This window comes from Mobula birostris, chromosome 23 (assembly GCF_030028105.1).
Source record: "Mobula birostris isolate sMobBir1 chromosome 23, sMobBir1.hap1, whole genome shotgun sequence".
In the NCBI taxonomy this organism is placed as follows: domain Eukaryota; kingdom Metazoa; phylum Chordata; class Chondrichthyes; order Myliobatiformes; family Myliobatidae; genus Mobula; species Mobula birostris.
Window position 1 is genome coordinate 14,543,823 of NC_092392.1, and position 26,549 is coordinate 14,570,371.

The 26,549-nt window shown below is 39.9% G+C and overlaps 1 protein-coding gene across 3 annotated transcripts in view; it reads left to right on the forward strand.

The window, feature by feature from the left end:
* The window catches only part of LOC140186845 (reelin-like), a 319,577-nt gene that overhangs the window by 28,568 nt on the left and 264,460 nt on the right, over positions 1 to 26,549 (forward strand). For all 3 annotated transcript variants that reach the window (XM_072241501.1, XM_072241502.1, XM_072241503.1), the window contains exon 2: positions 9,380 to 9,490. In XM_072241501.1, coding sequence (XP_072097602.1) covers positions 9,380 to 9,490 — 111 coding nt within the window. The remainder of the gene's footprint in view (positions 1 to 9,379; positions 9,491 to 26,549) is intronic.

A 26,549-nucleotide genomic window follows, 5' to 3' on the forward strand; every position in this document is an offset into this window, starting at 1 on the left:
AGAAGTGCCAGAAGGCAGAACCTTGTTCAGAGCTTGTGAGTAATATCGGATTTGGAGGTACAGTAAATGTTTTTCTTTCACAAATGAAGAAAAAAGATTATGGTTAATAGAATTTCTTTTCAGATAGCAAGTTTTTTCCTCCATTGCTCTGAAATGTGAATAAAATAGTGTTCACAGTGTTGTGTTTCGTAACTCCAAAACATAAAACTAATTGAAAGAAAAACACAGAAGCCCAGAATTCTTGTGTACGTTTAGTTTTTACTTTAGTGAGGCATTCAGTTTTGACATGCAAGCCATTCATGTACATTTACATATAACCCGTAATGAATTATGTAAAAACAAGGAATGCTTTATCAAACAATACTGTATACTGTATTCACAATACTACTGAAATAGTAAATGCACAACACTCCTCCCTGCTTAGCTATAAGCTCCAACTCAATGCACAATGCATCTCAACTATATACACTGTAATACAACTGCACCTACACCCCAAGCCACTCTCGCTGTAAATCTGTACACTTTTTTTCTGTGATGCAAAGTCAATGGGGCATTCATTTCCATCACTCATAACATGTGACATGTCTGCACCTATATCATAAGGTGAGGTGCCACTGGACAATGTGGATCATAATATGCGATAACAGTGTCTGCCATCACCATTTCCTTTGCCTTTTGGAAAGCCACCTCACACTGCTTTGTCCATTGCCATTACCTCCTGATCTGTAGTAATGAGTTCAAGGGATGGAGCACATAGGCAGGTTTGGCAGGAACCTGTTATAGTAATTGACCGCAACTGTGACTTGTCCTTTGGCCTTGGGGCATCCACCACTGCTTGAATTTTCTCAGCATACTGTGTAATCCTTATGTATCAATAGTGTGACCATGGTAAGTGATGCTTGGTTTAAAGAATTCACACTTGTTGTGTTGTGCTCTGGGCCCCTAATCTTCCAATCTTTTTAACACTGTCTTGAGATTTTGGAGATGCTCCTTGTCATCCTTACCTGTAACAATGATGACATCCAGGTAACACTGAGTGCCTGGGCAGCCTTGTAGCACCTGGTCCATAGCTTTCTACCAGAGTGCAGGTGCAGATGCTGCTCCAAAAATAAGCATCATCCCTGGGCTCCATGCAACCTTGTAAAGAATTCCTTCGGCCTCCATGCAATCTAACTCGCTGGCTACTTCATCACAGATGGTATAAGGAACTGGCCGGGCTTCGTAAAACTTTGGTGTGGCGTTTTCATTTAGCACTATTTTACCCTTGATATGTTTGAGCTTTCCAATGCCACGCTTGAACAGTGCTGAGGCATCACCGAGTATCTTTCTTAGTTCACTTTCTGTTGACTCTATTGCTGGGGATTAGGCATACAAATGGTGGATGGATCTCCAATCAAGTTGTAGTTGTCTCAGCCACTCACAGCCTCAAAATGCTGGCCCTCCTATTTTTACCACATACAATCCCAGTGTTGGTTGTTGTATTTCACCATTATGAATGTCATTCCCAAAAGAGTTACTGTTTCTCCAGCACAAGCTTTTAGTTGGATATCTGCCAGCTTCAGTTCAGTATCTTTGAAATGCTGTTCAATCTCACCTTGTGACTGAAACAACCAAGCCAGGGTCCAATTCCATTTTAATTAATTTGCCGCTTACTTCTGGTGTAAGCCATATTGCTTGATTCTTGTTAGTTTTCACAATGTAGCTCTCAAGACTACACGGTGTTAGTGGCATCATTATCAGATTTTTCATCAATAGCATGTAGATTTAGGCTCTTTTTGAAACCGCAACCTGTCTTTTTATCTTTATCTCTTTCCTGTGTGGTCCAATTATTTTTGTCTGCTGTCATGCTCTTGGTATGTGTCCTAATTTGTTGTATTTTCTGTACGTTTCACTTTTAAACCTGCATTGATTTTGTGTATGTGAGCCACTGCCACAATGGTAACACACTTTTTTCAGCCATACGGGTTTCTGTTTAGACTTTGCAATTTTGTTCACACTCTCTTTCATTCCTGACCGCAACTCAATTTTGTCTCTAGCTGTTGTTTCTATTGATAAAGCGATTTCAACTGCTCTTTTAAATGTAAGTTGTGCTTCAGTTAGGAGCCATTCTTGAGTGCTTTCTTGTAAGATTCCACAAACTAAACAATGTCTCAGTGCACCATTAAGCCAATTATTGAACTGGCAATACTGAAACAGTTTCTTCAATTCAGCCACATAAGCTGAAATGGACTTCATTTCCTTTTGATTCCACTTAAGAAACCTAAAGCGATCTGCAATCAACAATGGTTTTGGTTCTAAATGTCCCTACATTACTTTAACACTATCAGCAAAGCTCGTTTTGGCTGGTTTGGTTGGAGCAGTTAAACTTATAAGCAAATTGCATGCTCTTCCACCAAATGCATTCAGCAAAAATGGCACTCGTTCTCATTGGTTATTCCATTTGCTTTAAAATATTACTCTAATATCACTGAAATATTAAATACACAAAACAGTTTGAAATTTTGGTATTATGAAGGGTTCAGATCAGTTAAATACTTGTAAAATTAGCAATTGGATTTGTATTTTATTTTTCTCAAGTTATTATAAGTTTTGTCCATTTTCCTCCGTCTCTATTTTGTATGCTCTTTACGTGTGTGTTGAGTGTGGCAATTTACTTCTATGATTAAATGGAGTTATTTTCAGTTTCCTTCAGTATTAGTGGAAAGGCTTGTAAGTTTAAATGGTTGATTCTTAAAGTAGTTATTGAATTGTAGCTTTTTGTATCCATTTTGTATACTGTAAATTTCAGAACATTTGCCAGTTTCTTACCACAAGTGCAAAGAATTGTGTGTGTGTGTTATTCTGCATATCTGCAGTGGCATGCTAAATACATCAGCCACTATTTCACGGAAAGTGCAAAACTATTGAAAGGATCTGATGAGTGTTTTCTATCACACAAGAATGATATTGAACTCGACGTTCAACAAGTACACTACAGTAACTGAAATACTCTCCACAGTAACTGTAAAACACTACACATATTAGTTTACTGTGTTCTTTAACAGTTACAAAGCTTGTAACTGTTAAGAAATGCACAAAGCACAAGTTTATTTGAACTACAGAATGTACTCAATTTTGTTGAAAAGTTGCAGAAGGAATGTAAAAAAAGTGAACAAAAATGTTTTGAAGTTGTGGCAAGTTAACCAGATCAGAATGGAGAAACTTTGGAAAGTTATGGCAAAATTATTTTACGGAAGGGAAAAGGCAATGCTCATCCTGTGTTATTTTCGTAGTGGTCCTGAAATAGACAATCAAGGTGTGTGCTGGAAACAGGCAGTATCTTACCAACTAGCCTCTCTAATTTGGAGTTTCATGGTGTCAGAAAGTTCCCAAAGTGGATTTTAAGTTGCAGTGGATGTAGTTGTTTCATCATCATGCACCTCAGTATAGCCAGTTTTTACTTTGAGAAGGATGTTTTAAACAAACCCCTTCAGACAAAAATGTCTCAGTGTTCCCATTAAAGGATCAAAGCTTCCTATTCAGCGCTGACTCTTTCATGCTATTCACCATCTCTAAACTTTATTTGCCATAATTGGCACAGCTTCACAGGGAAATCAGCAAATTTCCCACTCCCTCCAACTGGCAAGTTGCCTGTTTTAGCTCATTTAGTTGCCAACTTCCACTAAGTTTGTTTGTTTGTTGTTCCTTTTCACGCCTTGTGACGCGTTGGGCGGCATTTTTGCCGCTTCTGTAGATAGATAGATAGATATACTTTATTAATCCCGAGAGAAATTTGGTTTTGTTACAGCTGCACCAACCAAGAATAGAGCATAAATATAGCAATACAAAGTAGCATTTAACTGTCTTTTAGAAGGCCGAGTTGCTAGCTCAACACTCAATCTAGCACAGATGGAAAGCGTGCAAGGAGCCCGCTGGATTCGAACTCGGAACTATTCGCCTCGAAGTCCGGTGCTGATACCACTACACCACCAGCTGGCTTTCCACGAATTTAAATGTATTAAATTTGACCTAGTATTCTCTGTTACCATTGATTCCAATTGATCTGAAAATTGCTTTGGTGCCCTACCACAGTTATTGGGCAAGAAATATAGAAGGTGACATTTCAGCCTCTCCTTCCCCTCTCCTCAATCCATAAATTACCACTGGCCCCTGTATCAGTACTCTCCCTTATATTATCTATTCCACCCCTCTCATTCTTGGTCCTGGTTTAGAGTTTCAACATGAAACATCAACAATTCCTTTTCCCCAACTGATGCTGCCTGTCCTGCTGAGTTCCACCAGCAGGTTGCTTGTAGCCTGGGATTCCAGCATGTTGAATTGTTGCAGTTTTCAGATGCTTGATCTTCTGGAATGACAGAAGAGCATTCATCCAAACAAAATAAAAAAATTAATTATGAAACAGGTATTCTCTGATTCCTCAGAAGTATTAGATTGCTGGTTTATGAATAGTAGTTACAAAAGAATCTGCCAAGGAAATTTTTGATTGCAAAGCTTAAGATACCGGAAGCAAAATTGTGGGCAGAATGGAAGCTTGAAATACAACAGTACAGACAAACCATGAGCGAACTGAGGATTATACCAGTTTTAGACACTGCAAATTGAACTTTGTGTAGTGTTGGTATGAATGAGGCATGCAGTTCACAGACTGCAGGTGTATGTTTATATTCTTCTAAACATAATATTAAAAGTAATCAAGCATCAACATTTTTTGCCAGATACGTTTACTGTTCTGCTCAAGTGTGACATTCAGCAATTATAAAGAATGAAAAAAAAATATAAATAGTTACAAATAAATAAAAGATCTCAACAAATTTCATACAATTTTATGTTTTGCAATCGATCTGTTTTTGCTCATTTTTTTAATGTAAAACTAATTTTTTTATACACTTGTGGGATGTCAGCTTTGCTTGCACAACAGTACTTGCTTTCCATCCCTATGTGTCCACAATGTGTTTGTTTCACTGGGTTATTTTGTATAGCCATTCAGACTCATTTACATTATATGTGTGGCCAGATTTTATATAAATGTGAGACATGGTGAGGACAGCACATTTTTATACCCTGTCTTGCACTGCCATAGTTGACAGCAGAATGAGTAGTAAAAAAACATTGCCACTGGCAAGAGTTCAGATTGATGTTTAAATGTACCTATTTTAAGCAAATTTGCATTAACAGTTATCAAATTGTGATACTCAATTTATTATATTTTTCCACTTTGTCTTTATTGATCTTTAATGGGTGTCAGAATCATCAGCTCAGTTGTCAGCAAAAGTTTAATTCTGATCTAAATTAGTAACATTAATTTAGCAATTTTGGTGTGAGAATCCGGTACTATATACTGGTTTCCTTCTGCCTGACACTGATGACAGAGATGGAACAAGTCTCAGTACACATTACTGTGAAAATTTAAATCTGTTCTGTCACTCCAGCCTAGGCAAATATTTAATGAAGAGTAGCAAAGGAACTTGTGGCTTCTCAAATCTTATTGCTTACACTTCTTCTCTTCATCTCATGTTCTTGATATTTATTGCTTATTTATTATTTTGTCTTGTTCTGTATGTGCATAATTTGTCTTTTGCACACTGGTTGTTTGTCTTGTTGGGTGCAGTTTTTCATTGATTCTATTGTGTTTCTTAGATTTACTGAGTATGCCTGCAAGAAAACGAATCTCAGGGTTGTATATGATGATTGTGATAATAAATTTACTTTGTACTTTTGTACTATGTACTTTGAAAGTATCATTTCTTGACTGTGCCTGGAATATTAATAATACTTCACTTTAGATCTCTAGTACCCATACTTGTAATTAAATGGTTCTCAGCAGTGAAATCGCTGCTGTTTACAGATAAACAGGGAAAAACTTAATTTCAGAGAATATCTTAAAGCAAGTGATGGCAAGGCAGCAACCCACTTTGCATCTCTCCTGATTCTCTATTGATCTGGATCATGCGAATTTAGATCTTCCCTGTGTGATACACAACATTGTTACAGCTGATTCACCTGAACAGTGCAGACTTTCTACTGTACTGTCCACCTGGCCTTTTCCTAACCTCCTGTTCCTTTATTGTATTTTTTAATCTTCAACTTTTTCAAGCCAGCAACTATTTAATTTCTTTTCAAGTTGCTTCAAGGATAACTTGTGAAAGATATTTTAACCAGAGCCCATAGGTTAAAGCCTATTTAATGAAGGGTAAGTTGGCCAAGCGGATCCAAAATTTGCAAGTAATTAGAGGCAGAAAGTAATGGTGGAGGGTTATTTTATGAAGTCTGTGATTAATTATGTATCATAAGTGTTGGTGTTGGGACCTTTGATGTTTGTAATATATAGTAATGACTTGGATGTTGAATGTAGGAGATATGACCAGTACATTTACAGTTAACACAAAAATGATGGTGCTGTAGAAGTATGAAAGATTGCTTTAGGCTACACTATTATAAAGGTCAGCTGGAAGTGAACAGAGCAATTGGAGTTAGGAAGTTGGTTGGAATTTAATCCTGGCACATGTGAGGTAATGCATTTTGGGAGGGCAAACACAGTAAATGGTAAAGCCTGAGGCAGTGTTGATTAATAGAGGAAACTTAGAGTACATACGTACATAAATCTTAAAAATTGCAGCACAGGCATGACTTCATTGGCTAAAGTATAGAATACAAGAGCAGGTCAATTATCATACAAATTTCTAAAACATTGGTTGACCAGAGCTGGGGTATCGCGCACAATCCTGGTTTCTACGCTTTAGGAAACCATGTGATTGCACTGGAGACGGTGCAGAGGATATTCAGCAGGTTGATTCCTGGATGGGTGTGTTTCAGCAAAAAGGGGAGTTTGGATAGGATGAGTTGTTTTCCCTGGAGCAGGAAGGCTGAGTTAGGAATATACAAGATTATGATGTAGATAGTGGGAATCTTTTTTTTCTGGTGGTTCAAGCTTCTATGATGAAATGACATAGATTTAAAGTGAGAGGTAGGCTTAGCAGGGATCCGAGGAGAAAATTTTTCCCACAGTGGTTGGAATGTGTGAAGTGTTGGCACTGGAGGTAAAGCAGATTTTACAGCATTTAAAAAACAGGTAGTCAAACACTTGAATTGCCACATCATAGTAGGCTATGGACCAAGTGCTGGCGATGGGATTAGTATAGATGGGTGTAACATTCAGCATAGACATGGTGAATCAGAAGGTTCGTTTCTCTGCTGCAGGATCCAGTGATTCCGTTCTGCCAATAATGACATACATAATATACTATTTATCTTAATAATAGCACTTTGAAATCTAACATGTTCCTGAATGTTTACATCTTCAGTGGAAAAATGGGACTTAATTTCTCATATGAATCTTTATATTATAATTCCTTGTGAACAGTAATATTCCAGTATGTCTGCTAAGATAATAACAATCAAAGGTGCAGATGTGTGAGGTGGCGATGATTGTCAAGCTCTGATTGCTTCCTGGGCCATTCGGCCAGTTATGAGTCAATCATATTCGTGAGTTTGGAATTACCATATAATCCAGAATGAGGGTGGCCTATTCCTCTCTCAGAACACTCGTTTCATGATGATGTCGTTGAAATGATCTAATTGAATGCAAGCAATGCATGTTGTGGCCATGATTTCCATAATCTGTGTAGTCAACCCTGTTTATCTGAACTCTGTTTCTTATTGGTCACAGAATATTCGAAGTCAAAGTAAATTTATTATCAAAGCACATTTGTGTCACCTACCTTGTTATTTGTTTTATTTTGTTTATTTAGAGGCACAGCACAGATCAGCCTCTTCTGGCTCAACAAGCCGCGCCACCCAGCAACTCACCTGTTTAACACTAGCCTAATCACAGGACAGTTTACAATGACCAATTAACCTACTAACCAGTACATCTTTGTACTGTGGGAGGTCACGGGTGGAACATATAAACTCCTTACAGATGTCGATGGAATTGAACACCAAACTCCAGTGCCCCGAGCTGTAATAGCGTTGTTTACGGAAAACTATAAATAACAAGTACTGACAAAAAGCCAATGTGCGAAAGAAGACAAATAGTGTAAAAAAATACTAAGAACGTTAGTTGTAGAGTCTTTGAAAGTGAGTCTATGTGTGGTGGAGTCATTCCGCACTGATGTGTACGAAGCTATCCATGCTGGTTCAGGTGCCTGACAATTGTAGGTAATGGTTAGTGGTTGTGCAAAGTTCAAAGTGCAAAGTTCACAAGATTTCTACTGTGCATTTTACTAAAAAGTACATCACAATAGTCTACCTTGGCAGTGCATAATTAATTTTTTTCATACGTCTGCATATATAGTATTCTGTATTCTGAAAGATGGGGTAATTTCACTGTCTATTGGCATGCTAACCACACTTGCCACCAAGGTCACCACATCCCAAACTTAAATGGTCCAGATATGGAAGACTTACCTTACCAACCTGAAGCATCCCAGACTCCAGCGTTGCGGCCCAAGTGGTAACAGGTCCTGACGATGTTGCTCCAAAGAAGCCAAGCTTAGGAAATTCCCATGAATATTTTGACAGCTGATAAGCCCTCTACCTCCATCCTTGCTGGTTGTCAAAACAGTGAGGAGCAGAATGTCAGAAACATAGCATTAAAATCAAAACACTGAGAAAAAGTTTTAGGTTGATTAGAGAAAATATTAAAAATAAAATGAGTCAACATTTCATTAAAACTGAAATTTTTTATGAGGTACCTGCTTTCCCTTTCATTTCTCTGCATACCTACATCCTGCACCAGGCCTGGACTAGATAGGATCAGAGATTCAGTCATGGGGATTCACTGCAAGATTCAGACGCAGCAGAGGTGTACCTTGACACTGTTACAGCTCAGGGCATTCCGGAGTTTGGAGTTCAATTCCAGTGTCATTCTGTATTGAATCTCTACACGTCCTCCTCCTGGAATGCATGGCTTTTCCCTGGGTGCTCCGGTTTCCTTCCACAGTCCAAAGACATTAATTAGTCATTGTAAATCTTTCCGTAACTAGGTTGGGATTAATTGAGGCTGTAGGGTTGCTGGGATGGCGTAGCTTCAAAGGGCGGAAGGGCCTATTACACGTTGTAATGCTTAATTAATGAATATGGTGCCCACTGCTGCTGGCGTCTCTGGGTGGTGCAGTCAGGGCTGTACGTGTATGGAACTGGCAGATTTGGACCAATACTGCTAATTTGGTTCTCAGTTCAACACCCAAAGTAAATGTTTAGTAATGTTAGCAGTCTTGATGATTACATTTAGTCACTTCAAGGAGTTTCTATATGAACCTCATTTGGCCAAGGAGGCATGCACATTCTAAAAGGCGCTCTAAATGCTTTGTGTGCTAATTGCTGTGTTTGGTCTCCCAATCAGTCATTGCTCAAATGTGCTTTCTTACATGTATTTCAGTGACTATTTCCACAAGCACATACTTTGATGGCTTACTGGTGACTGGTCTTTACACATCAACAAGCATCAGCACTCCACAGAGGGTCAACGGTCCCAGCTCAATTGGTCTTGGTAAGTCTTACAGCCCTTTAAAGGTCAATAACTTCTCACCAGATGTGAAAAATGATTGTTAATTAAAACTTGCATAAACGGTTGAGTGAATTCACATAAATACAACCAATTGAAAGTGACTTACATGCTATAGGTGCAATTGAACATCAGTTATTCTTAGCCAACACAATAACCTCCACAGAGAGCGAGAGTACTTTTTCACTTCTTTTGTACATGAGAGCAGCTAAGTTAAAATAAAGAACTGGCAGCTGCACTAATGAGCAGCACTTTAAAGTTATTATGTGTTTTAGCCCTGCCAAAGTTTGTTCTTAGTAATTTATGGGTTCATCCCCCAGTCTCTCTCCGCATTCCACCAAGTCTTGACCTATAAGTATAATTGGAGCTGCAAATGGCTGTTATATTGTGGATGAGAAATCAAATTGAAGTCCTGTCATATTTCCATATTTTATATTTCCGAAGAGTATAAAATGTGCCCATTCACCCATTCGGCAAATCTACTCCTGTACTCACTTTCCCTGTAATCTATTTCCATCAATTCATCAATTCCCTCCATGTCCTACCACTCAGCTATGCGGTGGGGGTGGGGGGGAGGGATGCAATATAATGTGGTTAGTATGTGAGAAACCGGGACTACCCAGAGGAAGCTCACATGGTCACAGGGAGAATGTTCAAACTCCACACAGACGGCAACAGAGATTAGGACTGACACTGAGAGACAGCAGTTCAGTTAGCTGTGCTGCTGTGTTTGTTCCTTCAAAAGAATGTAAAATATTCCAGGGGTATGCCAATGCCTTAATTTAACCAAAAAAAATTATTTGGTTATTATAATGTATTTCAAAGTTACTTCATTGCTGTAATTATTTATTGAGATACAGCATGGAGTTGGCCCTTCGAGCCACACGGCACAGCAATCCCCTGATTTTAATCCGAGCCTAACCACGAGTCAATTTACAATGGCCAATAAATCTACCAACTTGTAGGTCTTTGGACTGTGGGAGGAAACCAGAGCTGTCAGAGGAAACCCGCAGTTCATAGGGAGAACACACAGACTCCTTACTAGCAACAGCAGGAATTAAACCCAGGTCGCTGGTACTGTAAAGCGTTGTGCTAACCACTACGCTGCCATGTCGCCCCAAGGGTGACCCCTCCAAACACCTCCACACCCACTAAAATAATGTTCGAAATGGAGACACAGTCTGAAACATCGACTGTCCCTTTCCTCCCATAGATGCTACCTGACCCGCTGGGTTCCTCCAGCTCCTTTGTGAGTAGCTACAAACATGTGTAATGCTTTAACCTCACTCAAAATTGAACTTTGGTGCCCTGGGATAGTTACTAAATCGAGCATGGTCCCAGCATGTCACTATGTTCCTTAGTTTACCATTGAACATTAAATTGTCCTGAAACTCTATGGAATAAATTCTTTACTTAAGTCATCTCTTAATATTAAGTAATGTTGAATATTTAATACAGTGTAAGCAAATCAAATGTTAAAAGGAATGGAGGAGAATAAGCCAGTAATGTCACATTCCTTTCAGAGTTGCCCTGAAGCTATCATTTGGGACTGTTGATTTAAAGGTGAAACTCTCACAGTGTTCTTCATTTGAGATTGTCAGCAAGCTCTACTGTCTGTACATAAAGCAAAGGACACCGTTTTGTCTCCATGTGTCAATTGACCAGAGACATTGCACTTGTTTTTTTGAACTATTTGTAATCTGTGTAGTCTCATTCTATTATCGAGGAAGAATAGCATGGATCATTGATTTGTCACTTACAGTTCCAAGCACAAATCTTGAATATGTTCACATTTACGTCATAAATATAAATTATACAATTTTTTTAATTGTCTGTGACTGCGGTGAAAGTACAGATGCAAATCATCAGTACAAGACCTCAGCTCACATGAATCCTGAAAATGACACAGTGAAGATGGAGAAGTTTCAAATGATGATGGGGGAAGAATTGGATTGGAGGTTGAATCATCCAGTGGCGTGCCCTCTGTGAGAAATGGCACATACTGATCGGAGTCTGTAGAAGGGAAAAAGGTAGAATATATGTTTCTAAAACTTATAAAAGGAAAAAAGATGGTTAGTCAAATCTGTTCATGTCTATAGAATAGAATATTGATTTGCTTTCATATCGAATGTGGAGTGCAATAATCTTAAACTATATCTTGCATTATTTTGAAAATACTTTAACTCCTGTATTCTTCCGTTACTGACTGGAAAATTAGATTTCTTCCTCACATTGCAGTATCAGAAGATGTCTACAAGCGCATGCAGAGAAAGGTATTACATTGATTAGGTACATTGAGAAGAAGTCACTTAAATTCTAATGTGACCTGCTTCCCATCTCAATTCATAGTTAGTAGGGAAGGAGGAAGGGTATAAAAATTCCAGTCAAGGCACAAAATGATCAATTAAATAGAAAATGTCTTTAAAATAAGAAATCACATCAACTTATCAAGAAAATGCAAAATAAAACCTGTACTGAAAACAGGTATGTTTGTACTGTTGTATGGGAATTCCTAAAAGCAAACCAGTTCACTTACATTAACGCTTTCTTATAGTTAATATGTTTGGAAATACATTGCCCCAGGGAACATTGCGCTCATGCCATGAAATTCATTCTCTCAGCTATGAACCTGCTTGTCAGGGCTGGAGAGACTAAATGACGGTGTAAGGGCAGTTATTCTCATCATTTCAAAGCACACAAGTCAAGTTCTTTCATTAACTTCAACTTAATAGACATTAAGGCCATGTGGCACGTGAAACTGTTTGTCGTGTGGTCTCGCTGCATGGTACAACAGTGATGCAGGATTCCCGTTCCCTGATTACATGAAAGCATAATAGTTGTCGTGGCTTTTTAATATGTGGTCCAAAATAAAAACCCAGCCACATTCCATACGTGCTTCAATGCACTAATTTTATTTGGTGCCTTCATATTTTCCAGAACATGAATAATATGTACGTACCACATAAAATGAGTCCCCTTTCACAGATGGTTAAATTTAGTTTTGGCATTTGTTTTTCCAGTAATTATATTGTAACTATATATCCCAGTCAGGTTATAGATGAAGAGTAAATGCATCAGAGAACAGCAATTCATTCCTGCACTTAAATCAATCAGAGCTGACAGCACCCTTTTAATTAAGTGTACACTTCAAAGGTGCCTGGGCTCAAACTGTAGGTATTGATTCTAGAAAAGTCACAGACATTCACAGCTAATATCAGTCACAGCTCAATGCTCAATTATAACATTTGTTAGCATGCTACTAGCGCTGCAGTGCAAAGTGACAGATTTACATGAATCTGTTATTTCCATAAAAAGGAATGAAAATTATCCTGAACATGTGGTTGGCTGAATCTCTTGAGCAGGTCCTACATTGATCAGCTACACATTTTTTGTTTTATTATTTGTAATGGGATCTGCTTTTAATATGCCCCTGCGAAGCAAGGGAAAGCTTAACATCTGGACTGCATCAAAATACACTTTATCCATATAATTTCCTGAAGTTGCCAAATCCTTCAAAATGCGAACATACAATAAGGATATTGTTCATTGAGCTTTCTCCCTCCATAACAAACTAAATAACTTTGAGTAAACATTATTAGTTCAGTTTGCCAACATCTTCCTCTGGCCTCCCATCCTCCCCTCACTCCCCCTCTCAGTGTTTTGTGTATATTTTGAATTGGCCAGGAGTGGTTGCTGATTATCGTAAAGATACTGTAGAGGACATCCTCAAGTACTGTCACACCTGAAATCTCATTTCAGTCACTCCAGTATTCCTTGGCACTAAGACTTAAGCTGCAGACTAGTCTTACTTTGGCATTCTCCAAAGGAGCCATTGCTCCTTCCTTATGAACAACGACTCCGAAAACTTCATCCTAAGTTCTTGCCTCCCTCGTCATCAACACCCCAAGCGTTAAACTTGCTGATTCTCTTCCTATCCAACTCATTCTTCCTAAGGCTGGTTCTTTGAACTCTGTTCATGTTTCTGCTGTCACAATCCTTCAATACATCTTTATTCCCTAGAACAGTCCTTCACTTGTTCTTGTGATGATTATCATAATACCATTGCATTGACAGAAGCATGGCTGGTGTGTGAAGATGAATATCTCCCCAAATAAACCTGGCTCCCCTTCCATCAACAGCGTGCCTAAACTGTTACCGAATAATGCCTTGGTTAATCATCCTGTTTTCCTAGCTTTTGTGCCTTTTAGCATCTCATTATGTGCCCTCACTCATGCCACTCATTTAGGGTTCTTGTTGTGCATCCACTCAAGTACAATTAAGCTATTCTCACCAAGTTATCTTCACTTTTTCCTTGCTGATCGTCTTCCCTTAGTGATTTCATACTCTATTGGTTTTGCTATCTTATCCTCCCTTTATCTCTTCTGCTAGCCCTAAACCTTTGTTCATAGTTGCTTCTTTAAGATTGCCATTTTGCATCAATAACAGGAGCATTGCCGATCACTTCCTCCACTCATATCCCAGTTCCTTAAATGATACACTCTGGAAGAAATTCTCACCACATCACCTCTCCTTGCTTCAGCCCTCATCGCACCTCCTTAAATACAATGATGCAAGCATGAAAAGACCTGATGGACAACAGTTTAGCTATTCACAGCCAGATTGCTGATGTGATTAAATGCTCTGAGAGGCTGGCCATGGCTAGAATTAACTCCTGCCTGAGCAAGGATTGGGACCCTCTGCGATTCCTCTACTGCCATAATAGGAACAAAGCGTATGCAATCTCGTTGAATCACAATCAGGTTTCATATCACTGGTATATGCTATGAAAGTTTGGTATTTTGAAGCAGCAGTACATTGCAATACATAATAATAAAAAACTATAAATTACAGTAAGTTTGTATTAAAAATATATTAAATAAATACTGCACAAAGAGAGGGAAAATTATTGAGGGTGTGTTCATGGGTTCATGGGGAGGGGAAGAAGCTGTTCCTAAAACATTGAGAGTGTGTCTTCAGGCTCCTGTACCTCCTTGATGGAAGCAAAGAGAAGAGGACATGTCCTGGGTGATGGAGGGTCCTTAATGATAGAAGCAGCCTTTTTGAGGCATCACCTTTTGAAGGTGAACAACAGGAATTCTGCAGATGCTGGAAATTCAAGCAACACACATCAGAGTTGCTGGTGAACGCAGCAGGCCAGGCAGCATCTCTAGGAAGAGGTACAGTCGACGTTTCAGGCTGAGACCCTTCGTCAGGGCTAACTGAAGGAAGAGTTAGTAAGAGATTTGAAAGTTGGAGGGGGAGGGGGAGATCCAAAATGATAGGAGAAGACAGGAGGGGGAGGGATGGAGCCAAGAGCTGGACAGGTGATTGGCAAAAGGGATACGAGAGGATCATGGGACAGGAGGTCTGGGAAGAAAGACAAGAGTGGTGGTGGGGGAACCCAGAGGATGGGCAAGGGGTATATTCAGAGGGTCAGAGGGAGAAAAAGGAGAGAGAGAGAAAGAATGTGTGTATAAAAATAAATAACAGATGGGGTACGAGGGGGAGGTGGGGCATTAGCGGAAGTTAGAGAAGTCGATGTTCATGCCATCAGGTTGGAGGCTACCCAGACGGAATATAAGGTGTTGTTCCTCCAACCTGAGTGTGGCTTCATCTTTACAGTAGAGGAAGTCGTGGATAGATATGTCAGAATGGGAATGGGATGTGGAATTAAAATGTGTGGCCACTGGGAGATCCTGCTTTCTCTGGCGGACAGAGCATAGGTGTTCAGCAAAGCGGTCTCCCAGTCTGCGTCGGGTCTCGCCAATATATAGAAGGCCACATCGGGAGCACCGGATGCAGTATATCACCCCAGCCCACTCACAGGTGAAGTGTCGCCTCACCTGGAAGGACTGTCTGGGGCCCTGAATGATGGTAAGGGAGGAAGTGTAAGGGCATGTGTAGCACTTGTTCCGCTTACACGGATAAGTGCCAGGAGGGAGATCAGTGGGGAGGGATGGGGGGGACGAATGGACAAGGGAGTTGCGTAGGGAGCGATCCCTGCGATAAGCGGGGTGGGGGGGAGGGAAAGATGTAACTTCCGCCACCTCCAACGGGATCCCACCACTAAGCACATCTTTTCCTCCCCCCCTCTGCTTTCCGCAGGGATCGCTCCCTACGCGACTCCCTTGTCCATACAACCAGGACAACTGATTAAGTCACTGCATTGAAATCGATTTGAATGATCAGGACGAGCAAACCCACAAATGAAAGATGACAAATCAACACATAGGAACAAAAATGAGCATCCTGTAGTCAGTTGTACACTGTATATCAGCTACAGTTGATGGTAGACTATTTGAATATTTGAGATGATCCTATATTTCTCTCTGTTTCATTCCTCTAATCTTCTAAAGGGTCCTGCATTAGGGAGTGCTTTGATTCAATTCAAATACTAATTCTCTGTCAATCTTAAATTTAAAGGAAATGCAAGATTTGAAAATACAAAATCCAATCTAAGAGTTATGATATGGTGTGATCTTGCCTGCAGAAAAAACGTTTATCAATTTCATTCCTTTTTCAGTAGTTATATCTTTGTGTTTTTGATGCATGCTGGGAATATTTGGCAAACAGATGATACGAGGACACTTTGACAGATTGTTAAATGTTAATGTATGCACCACTGTCACTTTAAAACAACACTTTGAAAACTTGGAGACATTTACATCAAAATAAAGAAAGAAAACACATTTTTCCTTGAATTCTGCTCATAAAAGAATTTCCCACTGGTTTTACGTAGGCTCTAATTCAAGAAAATATGTGTCACCAATATTTTGTGCAAAAAGGACTTTTTGCAGGTACGATATGCAGATGTTAAACCTATAACTGAAGATTCTCTCCTTTAAGACAATTACCTGAGCTTTATTGATCACATCTATCTTTCATGTTTCATCACATTTTCTAGGCTTGATTAAGCTACACGTATATTCTCACTATTCTTGGAATGAAGGTATAGGTAATATTATGCACTTATGCTGAGAATCAGATCGGACTTTTTGTATGTGGATGAATCTGTTGCATTATTAATAATATTCTCTTCAGGAGTTTTACACTAAATTTATGAAACTGCACCATATCATGCAGAGCACTATTACATAAATGAAACTGAAAATTCACTGTCAGATCCAGCTAGTTGAGATTACTTTCCCACATTTTGGTTTGGCCTATAACACTGTAATTAATTCCATTCCAGATTCAAAGTTTGCTTGTGATTGCTGAAGGACATTTTTAGATGGTGCTGATGATTATGTGGTGAATGGTGATTTTTGGTCAAAACAGATGGTTAGCTACCAAGACCAGTTCTCTCTGTCCTCATTATAACAATCAGTCTGGTGTTAATGGACTCTTCTCTCTCATGTTAACCAAACATCTCTAGTATCAATACATTATTTTGCAGGTCAAGTAAAACTCAACCACATTATGCGTATACATCATACTGTATATCATAGTACACTTTATAGTGCTACAACTCCTGGAACAATTATAAAAAGATCTATGTGAGGTTCTGATAGCCCGACCGTTGGGCATAAAATAGTCATTTGTCTCTGATGCGAATACAAATCAGTTGATTTTTCCAAGTAACATTAATTCCTTGAATTTAGTTGGCTACATATATTTTAATAGTCTTTAATCCAGTAGATCTTACCAACAGTTGTACCTTATTTTCATTCCCATATCCAGAAGAAATAATGATGTTCTGAAAGGTTTGTGTAATCATGCTAGGGCTGTCAACAATTTTCTCCTCTCTTGAAGAAGTTGATCTTCTGCATTTAACCATATAACAATTACAGCATGGAAACAAGCCATCTTGGCCCTTCTAGTCCGTGCCGAACTCTCACCTAGTCCCACCGACCTGCACTCAGCCCATAATCCTCCATTCCTTTCCTGTCTATATAGCTGTCCAATTTAACTTTAAATGACAACATCGAACCTGCCTCAACCACTTCTGCTGGAAGCTCGTTCCACAGAAGTTCCCCCTCATGTTACCCCTAAACTTTTGCCCTTTAACTGTCAACTCATGTCCTCTTGTTTGAATCTCCCCCACTCTCAATGGAAAAAGCCTATCCACGTCAACTCTATCTACCCCCCTCATAATTTTAAATATCTCTATCAAGTCCCCCCTCAACCTTCTATGTTCCAAAGAATAAAGACCCAACTTGTTCAACCTTTCTCTGTAACTTAGGTGATGAAACCCAGGTAACATTCTAGTAAATCTTCTCTGTACTCTCTCTATTTTGTTGACATCTTTCCTATAATTCGGTGACCAAAAATGTACACAATACTCCAAATTTGGCCTCACCAATGCCTTGTACAATTTCAACATTACATCTCAACTCCTATACTCAATGCTCTGATTTATAAAGACCAGCACACCAAAAGCTTTCTTCTCCACCCTATCCACATGAGATTCCACCTTCAGGAACTATGCACCGTTATTCCTAGATCCCTCTGTTCTACTGCCTTCTTCAATGCCCTACCATTTACCATGTATGTCCTATTTTGATTAGTCCTACCAAAATGTAGCACCTCACATTTATCAGCATTAAACTCCATCTGCTATCTTTCAGCCCACTCTTCTAACTGGCCTAAATCTCTCTACAATCTTTGAAACCCTACTTCATTATCCACAACTCCACCTATCTTAGTATTATCTGCATAGTTATTCATCCAATTTACCACCCCATCACCCAGATCATTAATATATATGACAAACAACATTGGACCCAGTAGAGATCCCTGAGGCACACCACTAGTCACCGGCCTCCAATCTGACAAACAGTTATCCACCACTACTCTCTGGCATCTCCCATCCAGCCACCGCTGAATCCATTTTACTACTTCAGTATTAATACCTAACGATTGAACCTTCCTAACTAACCTTCCGTGTGGAACCTTGTCAAAGGCCTTACTGAAGTCCATATAGACAACATCCACCACTTTACCATCATCAACTTTCCTAGTAACCTGTTCAAAAATTTCACTAAAATTTGTCAAACATGACCTTCCACGCACAAATCCGTGTTGACTGTTCCTAATCAGACCCTGTCTATCCAGATAATTATATATACCATCTCTAAGAACACTTTCCATCACTTACCCACCGCTGACATGAAGCTCACAGGCCAATAATTGCTAGGTTTACTCTTAGAACCCTTTTTAAACAATGGAACAACATGAGCAATACACCAAACCTCTGGCACCATCCCTGTTTCTAATGACATTTGAAATATTTTTGTCAGAGCCCCTGCTATTTCCACACTAACTTCCTTCAAGGTCCTAGGGAATATCCTGTCAGGACCCGGAGACTTATCCACTTTTATATTCCTTCAAAGTGCCAGTACTTCCTCTTCTTTAATCATCATAGTTTCCAAAACTTCCCTACCTGTTTCCCTTATCTTACACAGGATTCACTCCTTAGTGAATACTGAAGAAAAGAAATTGTTCAGAATCTCCCCCATCTCTTTTGGCTCCACACATAGCTGTCCACTCTGATTCTCTAAGGGACCAAGTTTAGCCCTCACTAACCTTTTGCTATTAATATAACTGTAGAAACCCTTGGGATTTATTTTCACCTTACTTGCCAAGGCAACCTCATATCTTTTAACTTTTCTAAGATTTCTTAAGATTTTTTTTACATTCTTTATATTCCTCGAGCACCTCATTTACTCCATGCTGCCTATATTTATTGCAGATATCTCTCTTTTTCTGAACCAAGTTTCCAATATCCCTTGAAAACCATGGCTCTCTCAAACTTTTAACCTTCCCTTTCAACCTAACAGGAACATAAACATTCTCTACCCTCAAAATTTCACCTTTAAATGACCTCCATTTCTCTATTACATTCTTCCCGTAAAACAAATTGTCCCAATCCACTCCTTCTAAATTCTTTTGCATTTCCTCAAAGTTTGCCTTTCTCCTATCAAAAATCTCAACCCTGGGTCCAGACCTATCCTTCTCCATAATTATATTGAAACTAGTGGCATTGTGATCACTGGACCCGAAGTGCTCCCCAACACAAACCTCCATCGCCTGACCTATCTCATTCCCGAACAGGAAATCCAACACTGTCCCTTCTCTAGTTGGTACCTCTATGTATTGCTGCAAAAAACTATCCTGCACACATTTTACAAACTCCAAACCATCCAGCCCTTTTACAGTATGGAATTCCCAGTCTATGTGTGGAATATTAAAATCTCCCACAATCACAACCTTGTGCTTACTACAAATATCTGCTATCTCCTTACAAATTTGCTCCTCCAATTCTCGCTCCCCATTTGCTGGTCTATAATACAACCCCATAAGTGTCACTACACCTTTCTCATTCCTCAATTCCACCCAAATAGCCTCCCTAGACGAGCCGGCTAATCTATCCCGCCAGAGCACTGCTGTAATATTTTCTCTGACAAGCAATGCAACACCTCCCCCTCTTGTCCCTCCGATTCTATCACACCCGAAGCAATTATATCCAGGAATATTTAGTTGCCAATCACACCCCTCCTGTACCCATGTTTCACTAATAGCTACCACATCATACTTCCAGGTATCAATCCATGCTTTAAGCTCATCCACCTTTCTTATAATGCTCCTAGCATTAAAATAAATGCATTTAAGAAATTTTCCACTTCTTACTCTCTGTTTATCACTAATGGTGCAAACAACTTTACTATTTTCTTTTTCTTCCTTCTCCCCTACATCTGTTCCGACACTCTGATTCCCCTCCCCCCCCCACCCCCCGTATCTAGTTTAAATCCACTGGAGCCTCTCTGGCAAACCTACCTGCAAGAATATTTGTCCCCCTCCAGTTCAGATGTAAACCGTCCCGCCGGAACAGGTCCCACCTCCCCTGGAAAACTGCCCAGTTATCTATAAATCTGAAGCCCTCCCTCCTGCACCACATGTTGATCTGCGCTATCTTACTATTTCTAAACCCGCCTGCACATGACACTGGTAGCAATCCTGAGATTGCTATCCTGGAGGTCCTGTCCTTTAATTTGGTGCCTAACTCCTTAAACTCACCTTTCAGGACCTCCTCACTCTTCCTACCCACGTCATTGGTCCCTACATGGACCACCACATCCGGCTGCTCACCCTCCCTCTTGAGAATACTGAGAACTCGATTCGAGATATCGCGGACCTTGGCACCAGGGAGGCAACAGACCATCTGGGATTCTCGATCTCTGCCACAGAACCTCTTATCTGTCCCCCTAACTATCGAATCCCCTATCACTACTGCAGGTACTTTTCAATATTTTGTATTGGTCACTTAATTCTGAAACAAAGTAATCAATTTCCTTGTTCTATCAGTAATATTGATTCTTCTGTGGTAAACCTTTTGGGTTTTTTTCGATTATATTTATACATAGATTTAAGATTATATTTTCTAGAATATGGGTTTTAACACAACTAAATTTCTACTAATAGTTGTGTGTATAAAGTATTTTTCATTTTCTGACATTCTCTAGATTACAGGATTTAAAAGAAGTGTTGATTTTGACACTTGAGAAGTTAGGAGTTTGAAACAGGATAACAGTTTTTCTGAAATGTGTTGCTTATTCCAAATGGAGGCACTCTTACATTAATGTAGTGCTGCTGACTCCTGATGTGCAGATCCCATGCAATTAATAGCATTTTGTGAAATAGAAACTTCTAAATAATGCCACCAAAATCCACTTTTTGACAGGACTTCTGAGCAGTGCAACCTTCTAACTATATGAAGCCAATTCTGTATGTTAACATGCTTGTATCTCAGTGTAAAGTTACCTATGTAGGCATTACTTGATGCTTAATCTTGCTCTGCCAATGCCCTGCAACTGGCCTCTAGACCAAATGATATTTACTGGTTTTTTTGCTGTATACTTCTAATTAAAGATATTGTCCTAAACTAATTTTTGCATGGCACACTCATGTATGAAAGTCTGAAAGAGGATACATCACAGTCAGTAATCTGATTATACAAATAATTGCACTCACATCTCTGCCCATATAAGGGGAAGGTCAACAAAATATCACACAATTTGAGAACAGTTTTCTAAGACCTTCATCTTGAGAAGGAATTCTGTACCCATTGCACCCATCTATTCCACTTAACAATAAGTGTCCTTTCCCTTGGTGATCATGAGTGTAGATTTTTGGCAAGGACAGGATTGGGACTCAGATGGTTAAGAAACACCAGCACAGTGTTTGATAATATTACAGTAGAAATGCTATCGTTGCATAATAGATGACCTGTCTCTAAAACATGGATGTTCAGCATTTTTGAGACCTTTTTGTACTTTGTTTACTTAATCATCAGATGGAGATGTTGGCGCAAGAAGATGCTTATTGTTCCAGTGAATATAGGGGATCGAGTGCACAGAGTGTTAGTGGTATTGGGTTGAAACCCTGCACCAACACTGAGATGTGGTGACTAGTATAAAAGAGGGGGGGCGCTGGTGAGATAGAAGCCTGTGGTGACTGGTCAACTGAGGAGGAGCGAAAGAGGATGGGCAGGTTGTGAAAGCAAGGTGGAGAGGAGAGTGGTGTTGGGAGGCAGTGTAATATAGGTGATAAATGGAGGCAGACAGAAAGGTAAAAATGAGAGGTAGATGAAGCAAGGTGGAGGGAGATCAGCAGGAATACCAAAAGGCTACCAGTACTGGAATCAGCTAAGCAAAGGAGGTAATAACAGAAACCTTTAGGGTAGAGGTGAATGGCAGTTGGAACCTAACCCAGCTAGGCAAGACTGGGGAGAGACCTGTGGGAAAATTATGTCACCCCAGTCCACCAAATACCTCAGGCTCCTGTCTCATCACTCCCCAACTCAACTTTACACCAGTTAGATGAGTTGGAGAGTGGTGAGACAGGAGACGGTCTCACCTGAGACAGTGTATTTCTCTGTCCTGATGCCACAGTTGCTGCCTGACCCACTGAGTTCCTGCAGAAGGTTGTTGCTCCAGATTCCAGCATCTGCAGTCTCTTTTGTCTTTGTGGAATTCTTAAATATTTCTTATAATTCTTGATTGAGCCGGAAATAACTTACTTTTGCAATAGTTAGGAATTTACATTTTAAATTAATGTTTTTTGAATTTGCTTCTTTTCCATTCAAGGGCTTGAGTAGAAGTATTTCGAGATTCATGGTATTGAATTTTAGTTTCCATCTATTGTTTTCAAAGATGAAGATTCAATTGAACACAAAGGAACTAAAGAACTGAACTCTCTACCTCTCAGTTGATAAATTATAGACAATGTTTCTTTCAAGTACATTTCTCTGCTTCCATGCAATAAATGTGTACTGCTAACCAATTAATCATCATTAATTTTGATCTGAGGGTAAAGGCTTTCTATCTTCCTTAATCTTGCAATTTTCTCAAACAATAGAAATCAGTATACAGGGATCTCCACTGGTAAGCACCACACAATGCATTCAAAAAGACAGAATAAAACTGTGCTGATCAAGTCTGCAGACAGTTGATCACTGTTCATTTGCATTCATTGCAGATCTTCAGTGCAAGCTTAACTTTCATGTTTGAAAAACATTTTGATCTCTATCTTTATTCTCCACAGAATACAAATAATTCCACTGAAATAATCAAGAACAAGGTAGAATTTTCATCCTTTTCAGTATACCCCACACCAGTTATTTCCATTTCATGTCATGATTCATTTTGCTAGTAAGTGTGTTGTGTGTGAGCCACACTGCTATTAATGACTTCACATGCATTACACTATTTTCAATTATGCTAAAAGTTGTTTGAATGGAAAATAAAACAAGCTAAAGGTCACAATCTAATGCTCTAATGCTTGTGAAGCCCATGGAAATGCAACTCAATAATTGCCAAGCTCCCAGTGATGTACAAGTCTTCAATTAAAATAAAGGACGGGCAATTTAATGTACATATTGCATTAATAAATTTAAATATATTGCAATTAATGTATTTTTATAAATAATAAGAACATCAGAAATAGATAGGCCATTTGACCACTCATCCCTGTTCTGTCATATAATAAAATCATGGCTGAGCAGCCATTTCCTGTGCTACCCTTGATGCAGAACATGAGAGACCTTCCTTTAACGCTTCCATCCACTATTAAAGCAAAAATACCCTCTTATCTTTTCCATTACGTTTTCCATCTGTACATATGAATTCTGATATTGAATGTAGCTCTTTATCATAAACATCCCTTCCTTGCCTTGCATCTACCATCTACACCTCCACATACCAACTGCTATTGTCCCGATCTTCACCTCCCCCGGCCCCCACCTTCCACAACTCCCCACTCTTCATGGACTCACCTTCATGACTGAGCAGGTAAGAAGAATTCTGGGGAACACAGACACGGAAAGCATTGGGACCGGATGGTGTGAGTCCCAAGGGCCTGAAGGAGTGTGCTGAGCAGCTGTGTGGAATCTGAGTCTCAGCCTGGAAAGTGTCCCAGTATACAAGAAGGGCCAGCTGAAAGTCTAGAATGCCTACCATCCAGTGGCCCTGACCTCACACATCATGAAAACCCTAGAGAGACTGGTCCTGGCTCACCTCCGACCACTGGTCAGATCAGAGTTCAATCCCCTGCAGTTTGCCAACCAGGGCACATTGGAGTCAACGATGCTGTCATCTGCCTGCTGAACAGCGCCTACTCCCATTTCGATAAACAGAGCAGCACTATGAGGATCATGGTTTTTGATTTTTCATGTGCCTTCAATACCATACAGCCTTATTATTTGGGGGAAAGTCCTGTTCAATGCAGGTTGGCACATCCATTTCATCCCGGATAATGGACTGGCTGACTGGCAGACCACAGTTTGTGCGGCTTCAGAGCTGTGTGTCAGATATGGCTATAAGCAGTACTGGGGCCTCACCATAGACTGTACTGGCTCCCTTCCTGTTTACCCTGTATATCTCAGACTTTAGATAAAACACTGAGCTATGTCATCTGTAGAGATTCTCTGATGACTCAGCAATAGTTGCTTGTAAAAAGGGAGGACGAATACAGGGCACTGGTGGAGGACTTTGTCAAATAGTGCAAGCTAATCATCTGCAGCTCAACATTAGTAAGACAAAGGAGATGGTGATGGACTTTAGGAAAACTAAGCCTGCACTGCTCCCTGTTACTACTGATGATGAGGACCTACATGTACCTGGGGGTGCACCTGATGACAGACTTGAGAGGAACACCAACACAGAGGTTGTGTACAAGAACGGCCAGAGTCGCCTCTACTTCCTGAGGAGACTGAGGTCATTTGGAGTAAGCAGGCCTCTCCTTCATATGTTCTAGCAGTCTGTTGTCACCAGTACGATCTTCTATGCAGTGGTGTGCTGAGGCAATGGCATCAACACGGTGATGCCAGCAGGCTCAATAAACTGATTAGAAAGGCTGGCTCTGTTATAGCAGTCAAACTGGACACACTGGAGGCTGTTGTAGAACAAAACACCTTACAGAAAATCCTGGTAATTCTGGACAATTTTTCTCACCCTCTGCATGCCACCTTGGCTGAACAGAGGAGCACTTTTAATAATACGCTGTACTGCTCCAAAGAGCGCTATATGAGGTCATTCTTACCCTTGGCCATTAGTCTCTATAATGAGTCAACCTATAGCTGGGGAAGTGATGACCCTCTCCTGTTAGACTGAAGTCACTTATTTTTTATTTTTTATTGTTTCCTGGTTCTCTTCTAATATTTGTATATCTGTGCACTTGTAATGCTACTGTGGCAGTGTAATTTCCTTTGGGATCAAAGAAGTATCCATCTAACTATCTATCTAAACTAGAAAGCTCTCCAAAGTTATCCAAAAAAGCCGTTAATGCTGCACATTCTATCTAGGTGCACTTAATTGGAGACATAGGTTTTTTTGCCACAGTGGCTGGACCAATTAATTGCAATACATTAATTGTACTAAGTATTACAAAGCTATTAATATAAAAATTGTTACTGTACACACAAGAGCAGTTCACAATGAATGGATTCTTGATTTAAAGTTTGAAACTGTATGTCGTAAAATTGTAGCACAAAGGTGAGAGAATCTGCAGATGTTGGAAATCCAAGCAACACACGCAAAATGCTGGAGGAACTCAGCAGGCCAGGCAGCATCTATAGAAAAGAGATCTCGGCCCAAAACATGACTGTTTACTCTTTTCCATAGATGCCCGGCCTGCAATGATCTAATTAATGAGGTTTGTCAGTGCTATTGGGGAGGCTTAAAACTAGATTTGCAGGGGGGATGGGAACCAGAGTGCCAGAGCTGACAGTGGGGCTGAGGTGAAAATAAATGATGTTAAAAGTTCAAGCAAAGCCGCAAATAGAAAGGTTGTGAGTGGTGGTAAAAATCTTCTGAGGTGTATATATTTCAATGCTAGGAGTATTGCGAGGAAGGCAGATGAGTTGAGGGCGTGGATTGACACGTGGAATTATGACGTTATCGCAATTAGTGAAACTTGGCTACAGGAGGGACAGGACTGGCAGCTTAATATTCCAGGGTTCCGATGTTTCAAACATGATAGAGACAGAGGAATGAAGGGTGGGGGTGGTGGGTGTAGGTGGTAGCATTGCTTGTCAGGGAAAATGTTACAGCAGTGCTCAGGCAGGACAGATTAGAGGGCCTGTCTACTGAGTCCTTATGGGTGGAGCTGAGAAACAGGAAAGGTATGGCCATATTAGTGGGGTTGTATTATAGACCACCCAATAGTCAGCGAGAATTGGAGGAGCAAATCTGCAGAGAGATAGCAGGCAACTGCAGGAAAGATAAAGTTGTGGTGGTAGGGGATTTTAATTTTCCATATATTGATTGGGTCTCCCATACTGTTAGGGGTCTAGATGGTTTAGAGTTTGTAAAATGTGTTCAGGAAAGTTTTCTAAATATATAGAGGTACCAACTAGAGGGGATGCAATATTAGATCTCCTATTAGGAAACGAGTTAGGACAAGTGACGGAAGTGTGTGTAGGGGAGCACTTTGGTTCCAGTGATCATAACACCATTAGTTTCAACTTGATCATGGATAAAGATCCAGGTTCTAGGGTTCTAAAGATCTAGGGTTGAGGTTCTAAACTGGAAGAAGGCCAAATTTGAAG